Here is a 13,826-nt window from a genome sequence, read left to right on the forward strand (position 1 = left end):
TGTCGCAGCCCCATCACACCACAGGCAATTTTTAAAATTTCATCACTTCTCAGACTGCACAAGAGGTGAGAAGTGAGAGGGTGAAAATGTAATTCCCCAAACTGATGACTGTTATACAAAATTACAAGAATAGAAAGACAAAGAGGCAGTATTAACTCTTCGTATGCCCAGCCTTGGGCCAAACTAATAAAACCACAATTGAATCAGGTCTAAATAAATGATGGTCCTATAGTTTAATAACATATCATCTCCTTCACTGACAGGATTAAATTTGATGCTACTAGATATCTTAATACTTCCACACCCAGTTCACACTGAAGGCCATTTCTCGGGGACAAATTCAGGCTGAGTTATTTCCTTAATTCCCGGTTTTTGAGTCTACAGAGGTTTTCAGGCAAACACTGAGCTCCACCAAGTGGAGAAAGCAGGAAATGTGAACCAAAGTGTGTTAAATGTAAAACAAATCACCCAGAGCTGTATCTGTCAACAAAACATTATTTAATTACATCACTTTACTTGAGCTCACTTGCCTTGCATTGGTAAATCCATGCCAACACGCACAGTACATGGCAAAAAATTACATTATATCACAGAGTATAGATGGAAAAATAAAAAGGTTTAATCATTCCCATGCATTTGTGAAAATAAATCATTCTTCATAACATTTTTATTTTTGCATCCCTCTCATATCCACACAGCAACATTATACTTGAAGATGATGTGACAAACATAAGTTAGTTTATATACTGGATGAGTAACACCACAGTTTCAACACACCACCAGGCACTGAAGATAATATTTAGAATTATTCTGCACCATGTGCCTGAAAGCTATAGGAATGGGTCTGTGGTCCAGCTGCTTGAATAGTTATGCACATTCCTCCCTGAATGTGATGCTTAGACATTCAGCAGGTCTCTAATTGTGTTGTAAATTATTATTACTGTCATTAATACATTTATATGTGGTTTCCTGTTCGTAAATTAGTTTATGATGCCTTTCAGTGCAATATAATTTTTAACGTGTCATTTTAATTTCTCCAGCTCTCAAAGCAGAACTGGTCAAATGGGAAACGTTCACTATAAATTTCAAACTATAACAATCAAAGTAATGTACACCACACATTGTAAACTGCAGCAATGTTTTGTTGCAAAGCCATATAAAAGCTCTCCTGTTAAAAGCTGTGACGGAAAAAAAAACATGAGACAGATATTTACATTAATTTGCAAGTGAGTTGGTTTACTATGATGAATGAGCAATTCTTATCATTCATACAAAATGTATATTACTTTTGAAGAAATGTGCAAACAAAGCTTTAATAAAAGATGTCTTAACATGCTCTCCAGTGCTGGCATTTGGAAAAATATACAGTTAAAAATATATACACATGAAAGAGTAGCACTTCTACATACTCATTGTGGGCATTAGCAAGAATCTGGTTGCATAGTTAAGTGCATGCATAAGCAATTTATCATGCAACAACTGTCACATACTTCATGAAAAGGTGATTTCTCTTTTCTCAGTCTAAATCAGTGAGTTAAGTATTTCTCTACTCTGTAATGCAAGCTAAAGATGTGCACAAGCTGTGATGTCACACGTGAAGACAAAAGGTGGGCTCGCTCAAACACACAATAATGCTCTATGTACGTGTGTGGTGTTCAACAAAGGTATCCTGCTGTCTTTGAATGTGTATTCTGTGTGCGTAGTGGCTTTTTAAGTTAACCCTGTGTTCATCTGAGAGGAATGTTTGGAGATGTCTGGCAGTCTGAAGAGGATCATCCCCACGAGGAACATGGGCACCGCGGTTAATTGTTGGCATCAGCAGCTGGAGGTCAGAGGAGGGGAGGGGTGGGAGGTCATCTGAGGGGTTACAAGTTATTACTGTTAAATAAAACACAAACATTTGAGGACTAGCACAAACCAACGTCTCCAGACATTTAACACCAACGACACATGCTTGATTCGCACTCCTCCTCGGCCTCTCGATGACACTTTTTAAAGGCTGTTGCACAATTTCTACGTCAAAGTCATAAACAGCAGTTCAGGTAAATAGGCTTAATTGTATTTTACTTGAAGTGACATTTTCAGTGCTTAATAAATATTAAAATTGAATTATAAATTTTACCAACACCTGCAGTTATACAATTTAGATTAAATACTTCACTATGATTATCTGAGGCACTGATGTTTGTTGTTGACATATGCTGTAGCTCTCAATATTAAACAAGAGCCGTACACAAAGATTTTTGGAAAAACTCAGTGTTGCACTGCATCAGCATATTAAAAATTGCCAGTAAACTTCCTTTGGTGACTGAGTAGTCCAAGTTTGATGTAGCACAAAAGTTTCTTTCCACCATTACATGTGGTGTCCATCTTGTGGAAAGTCACATTTATTTTCAACTTCCACTGAGATGGACTTCTCCCGACTATGCTACAGACAGAACAAGGCAATAATTTCAATTTATGTGCAGTCCATGCTTATTTACAATACAGTATAGTATTCCTCAAAATCAATGCAATCCATACAAAGTGCTTGGTTAAAATCCATTCCTAAATAACTATTTAACAATTTGGACAGTACATTTCCAGTAGGGCAGCTGGCATTGAAAAGCTACAGGTGCTTTTAAGATGTTGTCAGACACTTGGTCCAGTTTGATGGTTAAAACACCTCAGAGCTGCACTAGAAAGATTGTTATCAGGTCCTTAAAATACTGTTACTTGGACTTCTGGCTAGTTTGTGTTGAGTTGATGGGGATCTTCCTGGACTGCATAGTGCTTTTAGCAGGCTCTTTCTTCGAATGTTCTTTTGCACTGGTGGAGAACTGTTCAGTTGTTTCTGCTCCAGAAAGCTTCGACTTTGTGGACGGCAGCAATGAATGTTTAGCTGTGACAGATGCCTTGGAGGATTCCTTGTCCTTTGCTGTGTTCACATTAGCCTGGGCCTCTAAAGCCTGGGCTTTCTTACTTGCCCCATGGGGGATTCCTTCTTTTGCTGCATCCCCACCACCATCCTCTGGACTTCCTTTACTTTCTCCGACTCCTGCCTTCCCACCATCCACTGACTTACGTATCTCTTTGGGCCTCAGAGCAGTTTTAAAGAAGGATAAGCCTTTGTCCTCTGTCTTACTGTTTCTACGAGGTCCCTTCGGTGGTGGGGCTGCACTCGAAGATGACACGCCTACACTTGAAGATCGAAGACTAGTCATGGAGGAACTACTGCTTGAGCTCCGGCCCACCACCCTGTTCTCCGGAGCTCGACCCGGCCTGGCCTCCGCTCTATTAGCAGCGCTTGATTTGGGGGGAGGACCTCCATGATTAACCTTCCTCTCTGATGCTGCATTAGTCCGTGAGGATTCACGGCTGGTGCTCCTGTCTGCTGCTCTAGTCCTTCCTGAGGCAGAGCTTTTCTCGCCTCCCCTGGGTGATGCCTTCCTCTGAGAGTTTTGTAATCGAGGAGAACCACTCTTATTCTGTTGGGCAGAACTAGGCTGTAATAACTCTGGATTCTGGGATGATCCTTTCTTGGAAGGGGTTGCTGTTCTTGAGGAAATGGCCTTGCTAGTTTTAGGAGGTCCATCACTTTTGTCCTTGGGGTTTGATACTGATACTGCAGTTTTGGTCTGTGTTCGAGAGGGCGACTTGTCAATGGCTGGAGATGCAGGTGAGAGAGAGCTGGATGATGAGGAGGTGGCTGGGCGCTTCTTGGGACTCCTTTCACTCCCTAGCCCAGTCTTTGTTGAGGTCTTTTTGTTAACAGTGCTATCTGCAGCAACATTTCTTTGTTTGAGCTCCTTTGCAGCTGCCCCATGTCGAGGACTAACCTGTTCAGCAGCAGTGGTTACATTGTTGTTATCCCCAGACTGGGTGGCGCTCCCCTGTTCTGTCTGTGCCACCGCCTTTGAGTGAACCGGCTCTAACAGCCTCCTACTGCCCGGATTACTATCCAAAGCTGCAAGGGCCGACTTCCCCCCTGACGTTTTTTCTAGCTTAGGTGAAGCAGTGAAGCAGGAGGATGACAGCTTGCTATCAACCACCTCTCCTATCCTCTCGAGTGTTGGGGATGAAGAGTGGGACTCCAGGGAGAAGCGTGAGGGAGAGCTGGAACGGAGCTGGAGCTTAGCAGAGTGGGACCAGGATGGTTTAGTTCCATTTTCATTGAGTACCAGTGGACTGGCAATGGAAGATCTTGAGGAGAATGTTTGTCTTTGCATTCCTCTTACTGCTGGCCGACTCGATAGGCCTGCATTATGGAAAGACATACATCAATATTTGAGTTGACAAGAAAATATTTAGTGCATGTTTAAAAAAACATTTGTAAAATTGCGTTTTGGAAAAACGTCTCTTACCATCATCCTCACTCCGTTCAGCAGCAAACTCGGCAGACTCTGAGAGAGAGGCCAACGAGGTGCGTCTGGAGGAACCAGATGAGGCCTGGCTTGGTGGTCGGCTACCCATCAGACGACTTATCCAGTGCTCACACAAGGAAGAGCTGGTGGACCCTGAAGGTCCAGTCAAAAAGCAATTTAACATGTGAAATATGTATTCATTTCAAAAGTTCCAAATATGTACATTACTTCTGTCATTAAAAAAATTACCTCCCACAGAACTGTTGGCAGACCAAGATGGAACTGTGGCGCGTCTTTGATAAAACAAGATGTACGCAGTCTGTTTGCAAACCTCATCCTCAGATATGGGATGAACATCGCTATCATCAAAACAATACCACTGCCCATCAATGGAATTCTTACAATAAGCTGCAAGACACAATAAAATGAAATTGTAATATTTCTAAGACAGGTTTTAAGCACATTAGTTAATACAATATGAGCAATATTTTTAATTGTTACCGGTGTAATGTCCACCCTGCATGGTCCCGTGGTGGTTACACACTGCGTACAGGTCATAAAGATAGTCCTCAGGATCACGGCCCATCCCATATGGGCGTCTCCATGGTGACCAGTGCGAGGGGAGACTCCAGCTACTCTGGCTCCTCTTCACCATATGAGGCGCCATGTCCATGCCTGTCAGTGGGAACTTCACCATGTTCTGCATCTTCATTCGTCGATCTCCATCCTGAAAGAAAGAAAGCATTTGCAGTTTTTAATTCCATAATTCCATTCCATTTTTAAATCCATTTTAAAGCTAGATTTTATTAGAAGCAGGTCTTGTAAAATGAATAAAAAAAAAATAAAATCACTGAAATTGAAATGACATATTCTCTCAATCTCATCATCTCTACCTGTCTAAAGCGCTTTAGGTGAAGTATGAGGATGTCTGGAAGCGTCCAGAGACTGAGCTTGATGCTGCCTTGCTGAAGCTGCTTACAATGTGGACATCGCCATGCATCATCAGGAGCAAGCTGAAAATTATGTGAAAAAACTTTCTATTAAAAACTTAATGTTGGCTCATCTTTGTTTAGTTTTTTTTGCAACAATGGAAGACCAGATGAAGTAGGAAGCTTCATTGCTGCCATCTAGAGTTAATAAATTTCACTCATCGCAGGATGAAAATGTCATTGAATATTAACACTAGGAAAAGAATAAAACATTTTACAAAACCTCTATGAATCCATGTACGTGTATAAGTACCACTGACATTTTACACTACTGTTACACTATGTTTAAACTACCTGTTCCTCTTTGGTGTAGAGTTGAAAGCACTGGGCAAGTGAACAGGTCTGAGGCTGCAGATGCTGCTCCTTTGCCTGACGCACACTTTCAGCATCTGGGATGTATTCATCCTCAGTCCTTTTGAACAAACTGCAGGTATAGCATTGCACAAGTCAGAGGGATTACATAGACCTTTGAAAGATGTTTATAGTACTATACTGTATGAATCTGTATTAAAATACACAGCTCTAAAAGAAGACATGCATGACAGAATTGTCCTTAATGACGTGTGTGTGTGTGTTTGTGTGTGTGAGAGTGACTGGATATTGTCAGATCCCACTTACTAGTCTTTTGTCTCCTTGTCCCATTCAACAACAATTTTGACATGAGGGGGCCCTCCAGGACCACAAGACTTGTATGCTCTGTTAAATTGAAAGCCCACATTATATCGGACATTATATTAAGATAAATGCTTAGTTTTTAGAAACTGCACGTTGGATACAGCATGTTTTTAAAAAGCCTTAATGTCGCACAACACACAGAAATACAGTACAATAGATTTTGAAGTTCTTTAAAACCAAACAAGAACTGCATTATGTCAACCTTGACACTAAACAAGTGTTCTTTTTTAAATGTGGCTGTAATAAAGCTAATATCAATTTTCTCATATCAGTAATGTTTTTGAAAATCTAGGCAATGACCACAGCGGTCGGCACCTTCTTAGAGAAAAATCTATAAAAGCCAGACAATCTATTACACATCTCGGGAGATATTTGTATGTCAATACCGCTGAAGTGTCGACTTCAAGTGGATTGAACCCACTGCAGGAGTTACATCATGACTACTCAAATGACGTAACACTGCTCCCTGGTGGTGACAAGTGACATTACCTCTCCACAGACGGATGGCAGAGGGGCTGCTCCTCCTGAGGCAAGAGATATGTGATTCCCACCACTCCTACCACACGCAAAGTGAAGGGCCCTACCTACAGATCATCAAGGATAAGGTAAGATAGGTAAGAGCTTTCCATCGGATAATTACTGCAGTGATCAAAATGTTTCAGCAGGCAACAAATTATTCAACCATAAGTGATACAATGAGTAGCTGACTACTGGAATGTACTGGATGACAATGGAATTTTGTCCTCCATGATGGCCAGGGCATATTCTAAGATGACAGGGTATATCAGGTTCAAATTGTGAAAGAGTGGTTTAAGGGGCATCATCTTAACTTGAACTGGCCACCTTCATACCACTGACAATCTTTGGGATGTGCTGCAAGAATTTACACAGTGGTACAACTCTCCCGTCATCAATGCAAGACCTTGGTGAAACATTAATTACATGCATAAGCCTACCCAAACAATGCGTCCCATAATCAAAGCTTTTTTTTGGCTGGTCAGTGTATGTGTGACATTTTAATTACAATGCTTCCTAGTGAATAATGCAAATTCCCCTATGCTGTATCTTTACCTTGACTTATGGCTGAAGCACTCAGCACAGTGCTGGACAGCAGTGGGGTAATACAAGGCTTCATAGCATATTTGATTTTACTTTAGAGTGTGATGAAACAACTAATACTGCCCGTAAAAACTAACCCGAAAACCTTCACCTTCAACTGTAACTATTCCAAAACTCTTTTTTTCTTGTTCTTGCACAATAACAGCACTTTATGAGATAAATACAAAGCCTCTGTCAGGATAAAGCTTGTGTTCTTGTGAGTGTGTACCTGCACAAGGACTCCGGGTCGCAAAAGGTGGCGCATCTTCTCAAGGATCTCTTTTTGAAGTACATCCCATGTCACTGTACGCTCCAAATACAGAATGAATGGATTACCAAACCTACAGAGGAAATAAAAGCAGCAAAGTTAAAACTATTCTTGCATAAGGATCAAAATTCGTACACTTTGTTGTCCATGAAAGTACCTGCGTCCCTGCTGTCCAGCGCAGGCTCTGTTACACACCAAAAGGACGATCTTCTCAGTCTGCCCACTATTCTTATTGGGACTCTGAGGTGGAGATGTAGGCTCTTGTATTTGTGTAGGAATCCTGTTATTATCTGTGCCATACTTTAAGTTGTTCTGGTTAAGATTTGTATGTGGACTCCCTGAAATGAAAACAATGAAAATACTTGCTGGTAAGTGTGTGTAGCAGATCCCTGACTAAAGAATATCTCTAATATTTGCCAATTTCTAATCTAATCTTGATTCCTAAATGCAAATCAGGATGTCGTACCGCCTCGCTTGGAGCGGATCTGCTCTGGTCTGAATAGCTCAGGTGTCTCGAAGGCAAAGATGGAGTCGCTCTCCTGAATGATCTCAAGGTCATCGTCATCGTCACAGAAGGAGCGATGAAAGCCGTCATAGTACATTTCAGTGAGGACGATCTGAGAGAAAGGACAGAATTCTTTGTCAGCTTAGTGAAAAGAGTCACCATCCTGTCTTCACAAAGTGGCGCATATCTTTTTAATCATGTAAATTTTGATATACAAGCGTTCTTTCAAATGATGCAGCACCTGTTGGGCAGGGATTTTGGTCTCTTTGGCCACAGCTTGTCTCAGCCTGGACACAGTGCCGGACAGAGGCACCGCCACCCCGACTCTCATGCAGTGGGAGCACTTTCCTTGGTACACCACTGTCACGTACAGTGGCCTGCAACATTGAAAGACTGAAATTAACTAGCTGTTTCATAACCATTGCTGGACTGATGTTTCAAAGATAGATGGCATCTCCTAATTTTAGCTTACTCCTGTCAGCTCTTTTATGGTGTTTGTCTAGGCTGACTTTGACACTTAATGCTAGGCTGTATCTTGTCTCATTGCATTTTTGGTGGCAGGGACATGTTTTTGTCCAGTAGGTATTGTCTTACACACAAACTATATACAGAGGAACCTTACCGTGTGTGAGGTACTGGGATTGGCAGTGAGATGCAGAGGAAAGGATCAAAGGTGTTGCTCTGTTTCTGGCAGTGAGGGCAAGTCAGGGAGGACCTGCACAGAGGCAATCAGAATCAAAATGTAGGTGTGAATTACTGTCAGAATAACACTGTGCAGTATTTCCTGGGCCAGTAATCACAAGGAATTGTCATTAGACCAGTGGAAATTTGTACTTTGAATGGAATCCAAATTTTAGACTTCTGGTTTCACCCACCGTGCCTTAGCGATGCACAGTGTGTGTGGTTCCCTGCGAAGCTTGGAGGACAAGATGTGATTGGAGCGTTTTGGACAAGGCCAGGCTTGCTGTTTCCCCCTGTTTCTACTTATCATGCTATGCTAAGCTAAACAGCTGCTGCTACATTTACCATAAGCCTCAATGACAAAGCCACATAAAAATGCATAATGGAAAATATACATTTGTGATCAATTCAGTAACTATGTAACTTGTTGCTATCAAGTGACTGACTTTCTATACGTGTGAGGACACCCGAGCAAACTCTGGAAACTCCAATAAGTGAAACTCCGAATATTTTATCACAAACACAGAAGATATAGGATAGTGTTGTATTTTTTTTCCTTTGAATTTGAGATAATTGATATTCATATGAGTGGGTAGTAAATCAGTGTTTAGATTTTGTTGGAACAGATTATTTACCAGCATTTACCTGTATTGTGCCTGAAACAGCTCCTGTACAAAAGAGCCGGGCGCTGGTAGTGGAGATCCTTCAGGGGCATTTTCTTCCTCTACTAGAGGCTATAAAAACAAGATGTGACCAACATGGAAAATCAAATACATAGTAAACACCAGCTATGCAACATTTTGTTTATTTCACTGTTGATATTGATAAGGTAGGTGACACTAGAGAGAAAATATCATTTATTTAGTATTTTATGTTCTGAAACTTCTATAGATTTTATTGTAAGGCTCTATATACTTTGTTTTGCTTTTACCTTCCTGGGGGGTCTGCTCTCAGGGTGGGCAATGTGGTTCAGGTCTTCATGAACTCTATCCAGCAGCCAGAGGAGAAATTCCTGGGCATCATGTTGGGAGTTTCCCCTGAAATGAAGGGCACTCTTCGACACCACGTTCTGCAACAAACAAGAGCAGAATAAACAAATGAGGTTTTAGCAGACCATTCAAAACCATCTCCTGAGATAGTTTAGTAGTGCTGTGAGCACCATGTCTTTTTTCTACATTCCCCAACCATGAAATATTCAGTACATTTGACCAGAATGCTAAAGGTCAGCAAATGTGCAGGTGATGGTGGGAGGAAGATGTGGAGGAGAACTCTGAAACCAGGACACAGACTGAATATTAACAGCTTAGCCTCAATGACAATTAGATGTTGGAGATGACAGTGGTGTGAGCTCTACACATCCCCCAAGCTGGCAAATATAAAGTCACCTCTACACACTACACACACGTCATGCAAGGTCAAAGATCTAAGGGGGACCAAGCACTGTGTGCCCTCCCAGCTTCTCCCCTGTGGCATTCTTCCTCATTCTCAGAGCATTACCAGGGCAGCCTCAGCATTTTGTACACACCTTCTGCAGCTTCACCACAAAGGTTGTCTTCACGTAAAGGTTTGTTGATAAGCGCATAACTCAAGTTTACCTTAGCAAACACTCCTTAAAGAAACCTTTCACATTTTGTACTATTGTGGCAAATCAAATATTTTTCATTCCTATAGCAATGTATTTGTTTCTTACACATATTCTACTTTACTATGTCATGCATCTGTTCTGTTTTGGTGATGATGTGACATAAGGTCAAATGTTACATAGTCAATTACAAAAATCTATCATTACCACAATGAAACCACTATTTGTAGAAATATATTTGGGACATATTAGAAAAAGATGATGAATAATTTTCACCACACTTTGGGAATAAAGTAAATATTTTTTTTAATCTATTATTTAATCCCACAACTCACATAATCCATAATTTAAAAAAGCCTAATGGTATCACTTACCTTGTGTTGATTACAGACTGTCATCAGATTTGTTTTCCTATCAGCCACACTGTGAAATTAAATGTTGCTTTCACAAAGGGTGATTGACTCTTCTAATCATCTATGAGAGTCTGTGTAGACTGCACTCTTAGGCATTTTGGGCACTGTGCAACAACATAATCCTCAAAACAATTGCTTCGGAGAGAAAATGGATTCAGAAACACTGCGGATAAGTCCCTTGTGCTATTGTTACGGAAGTGTTTCTAATGATCTTTAAGTGCTTTTAGTTTAAGCTCAGACTGTGGTCTGACAACATCCATGTGCTTGCTGAGCACATGAGCTCTGTAATGTGCACCAGTTAAAATAGCATGTTTGGATAATCATCAATTAGCAATAATAAATGGTTGTAGAGTATAAAATCAAATTTTTGCAAAGCATGGGACTGTTTTGAAATATTAAAAAGAAAGGTCGGTAGAATTCTATCGTGTGCCATTGAAACATGTGGGAATTAATCCTAATTAAAAGCAGAAGTTTGGAATTCCACTACCATAAACAAGATGAACTGTTAAGACATACTCAGATACTGAGATATGCAGTTCTTTCTCTATCAGGCTGCCTGCTAAGTCTGGGTTGCACTTCATTTCTCTACTGAGTGAAACATATTCATGGCCTCTTCCTCTGAAGAGAATAATCTATATCCAATCAGACAGTTTGTACACTGGCTGGCAACCAAGGTAGAAAAAAGTGGCCAAAAATAGTAACACTGTCAAGAATAAGAAATGTGTTGTATGACCACGTTCTATTTAGCTCTTCTCTATTGTGCATTTTTAACTTTTGAAAGAGGAAAATAGGTTGTTATACAGAAAAAGAACAAAGATTTGTGACTGTGAGATAAACCTTTTAGTGCTGGGATACAGGATTAAGGTGAAATGATTAAAAAGGCAGCATGAAACAAAAGCTGATGATTGTGGGACAGTCAATCAGGATTTTTAAACAAACAGAGGATTTTTATTACAGCTCAGCCTGAGGACTCAACACTCAGCTGACTGGTTCAAACAGATCCTCAAAGAAAGAGGTTTTAGTCTTGGAACACTGACTTTGCTTGTGTCGTTAGGATTTATTCTCCTATAAAATAAAATTGGTGTTTGTATGTCCAAATAATGAAGACAGAAACTAGCATGAATGGTTCATTCCTAAAATTTAAAACAATGTCAAAGAATAAATGCTTTGGACATCAGAGTTGGAGAGACACTGATGAAATACTGAATGAGGTTTGTTGACTAGAAAACTGAGTGGGTGAATCAAGGCTGGCACACAATCACTGCATTGGACACATTGTGTAATTATTCTGACAACTGAAGGAAGCTCATGACGGTAAATAGGTTTTGTTTTGTTAATTTTTTTATATGAAAGCATAAATGTGGTGGTTGATGTAAAAAGACATTGTTATTTGCCAGGTAATTAACCTATACTTTTCTATTTGAAATTGTACTCTCATGTCCTTTCAGTGTAAGGGACACAAACTTCATTTTGTCATAATTATTCTCTAAATCCTTTTGTCTTTTGGACATGTGAGATCAATAGGTCATTTATCAAGTTTGATTAAAGTTTTGTTGAGCCACATGAGGCCCCATGTTGCACAGCCTACCTTGAAGTCTCTGCTGTGCTGAGGTGTGTACTCAAAGGTCCACAGAGCTCGAACGAGCCCGGACAGCTGCTCCGTCACCTCTCCTGTCTCCGGAGGCTGGATCCCCTTCTTCTGCACCAGGACCCCGTTGGACTTGGGCTTTTCGTTGTTGCCAGTCGTCTCTCCTCCTTTGAACTGCTCCAAAGCCAAGTACTCAGCGAAGAGCTCCGTGTTGCTCAGGCACTGTAAGATAGCGTTCATAAAGCAGGTGTTCCCGTGGTTCTTGAGTCCGGTGACACCTGGCACCTTGTCCCCGAAGGGAAACCCCCCACAGTCGCTGTCGTCGGACTGGACTGAGCCACCGGTGGTTGTGGGGATCAAAGTTGCGTCGTCCTTTTCATCCTCGGCGGCCTGTTCGTCGGTGCCGAAATGAGACAGAGTGGACAGAGTCCGGAGAACTCTGTTCATGAAACTGCCCACCGACCGGACCGAGCTCCTCCGAAAGAGCTTTTTGCTGAAAGATTTCTTCTCCTTACTACTGACAACTTTCGACATGGTCGCTCTGATTGGCTTTTCCCGCTTTTTACGCCTTAAATCCTCAGAGGCGCCCGTTTTCAGAGCATCGCCTCGTCCCCACGCATCACCTTATGATGTTTTACACAAGGCCTGAGCATATTTCACAGAAACATAAAGGCCCTGCAGTTCTGGGGATCATACCATATGAAGACAGTTGTGTAGCATTCGATCAGCCCACTTGCAACACTGCGTCGGATTGCGTAAAAAGCCTCCATGGAGAGCCACTAGCGGGGCGCTTTACACGAACGCCTGGGGCAGTCCCGCACCGGCCAGCAGCCATCATCTTTAGCAGTCGGTCCGGTAAAATGACATCACCTGTCTTTTGTTGTTTGTTTAGGCACAAAACGATTCGCTGCGATTGTCTATCCGTGCACACAATGTCTGTCAGGCATAAACACCAATCAACCATTTACAATTAAGCTGAGAGTGACGAGCGGGATTCCTCATCATTTATTAAAGAAACCGCAGCTCCACCCTTTCAAAAGCTACCCCTTCACCTCTGGTCAACAAATCCACGATGATGTTGTAAACCGACAGGTTGGTGATATTTACCCGGGGGATGTCCTCAATAAATCGCCTCCACAGTGGGGGCGCTCGCAGGAGCTCTGCCAAACGGAGGAACCCCCTGACCGGAGCGGCACAGCCCGTTTGGACGCCGTGGAGCATTTCTTCGTGTGCCAAATGTGAAAGCTGACCGTGTCCCCATCCGAAAGTTTCTGATTAGTTGTATTCGTCCGAGCGAGCTTCAATTCCCAATCCGCTTAGGATTCATGGCGAGGCCGCTTCCCCCGTCTCCATCATCCTCTGTAGGCACCGACCGACACTGCAGGCAGGGCGGTAACGGCTGACGTCAGGGCCAAACACTGGTCAATGTTGGAGGAGAGCAGGTAGAGCGACATGTGATGCTGGATGATGCTCGATCTCCGTCTCTGTACAGCATGGACACCATGAGCGCCAGTCGGCCAGCAGTGGTAAAAACCCAGCATCCACTAGGGAAATAAATTCTACAATAAGACGTTAGAGGGTCGAATTGAAGCCTGCAAGTCCCTACAGAAACATATTAGGCTACAGGCTGCCATAATTCAAGCGTAAGATGAGGCTGTAATTGTTGTTATTTATTTATTTTTGT

General features: G+C 41.9%; 1 protein-coding gene across 2 annotated transcripts; it reads right to left on the reverse strand.

Annotated features, from left to right (window-relative positions):
• Positions 1 to 491: 491 nt before the first annotated feature.
• LOC137105711 (ubiquitin carboxyl-terminal hydrolase 31-like) lies at positions 492 to 13,515 on the reverse strand. 2 transcript variants are annotated; one of them, XM_067488236.1, is made up of 16 exons: positions 12,143 to 13,515; positions 9,491 to 9,628; positions 9,205 to 9,293; positions 8,501 to 8,593; positions 8,120 to 8,255; positions 7,840 to 7,990; positions 7,531 to 7,711; positions 7,335 to 7,446; positions 6,497 to 6,591; positions 5,951 to 6,028; positions 5,627 to 5,756; positions 5,237 to 5,356; positions 4,845 to 5,070; positions 4,593 to 4,751; positions 4,344 to 4,496; positions 492 to 4,237 (listed from the first exon to the last, which is right to left on the reverse strand). In XM_067488236.1, exons 1-16 carry the CDS (start codon positions 12,674 to 12,676, stop codon positions 2,712 to 2,714), a joined length of 3,921 nt encoding a protein of 1,306 aa, XP_067344337.1. In that variant the 5' UTR covers positions 12,677 to 13,515; the 3' UTR covers positions 492 to 2,711. The 2 variants fall into 2 exon arrangements, with proteins under 2 accessions (XP_067344337.1, XP_067344339.1); XM_067488238.1 differs by lacking the exon at positions 5,237 to 5,356.
• Positions 13,516 to 13,826: the final 311 nt, after the last annotated feature.

This window comes from Channa argus, chromosome 20 (genome assembly GCF_033026475.1).
Source record: "Channa argus isolate prfri chromosome 20, Channa argus male v1.0, whole genome shotgun sequence".
NCBI lineage: Eukaryota > Metazoa > Chordata > Actinopteri > Anabantiformes > Channidae > Channa > Channa argus.

What these genes read in the sequence shown, in the direction of transcription:
- LOC137105711 (XM_067488236.1), bottom strand. Translation starts at nt 12,676, where the DNA reads ATGTCGAAAGTTGTCAGTAGTAAGGAGAAGAAATCTTTCAGCAAAAAG. An exon ending in TCTACACCAAAGAGGAACAG is followed by an intron (nt 5,357 to 5,626) that starts GTAGTTTAAACA and finishes CATAATTTTCAG; the next exon opens with CTTGCTCCTGATGATGCATG. An exon ending in ACCTAAAGCGCTTTAGACAG is followed by an intron (nt 5,071 to 5,236) that starts GTAGAGATGATG and finishes TCTTTCTTTCAG; the next exon opens with GATGGAGATCGACGAATGAA.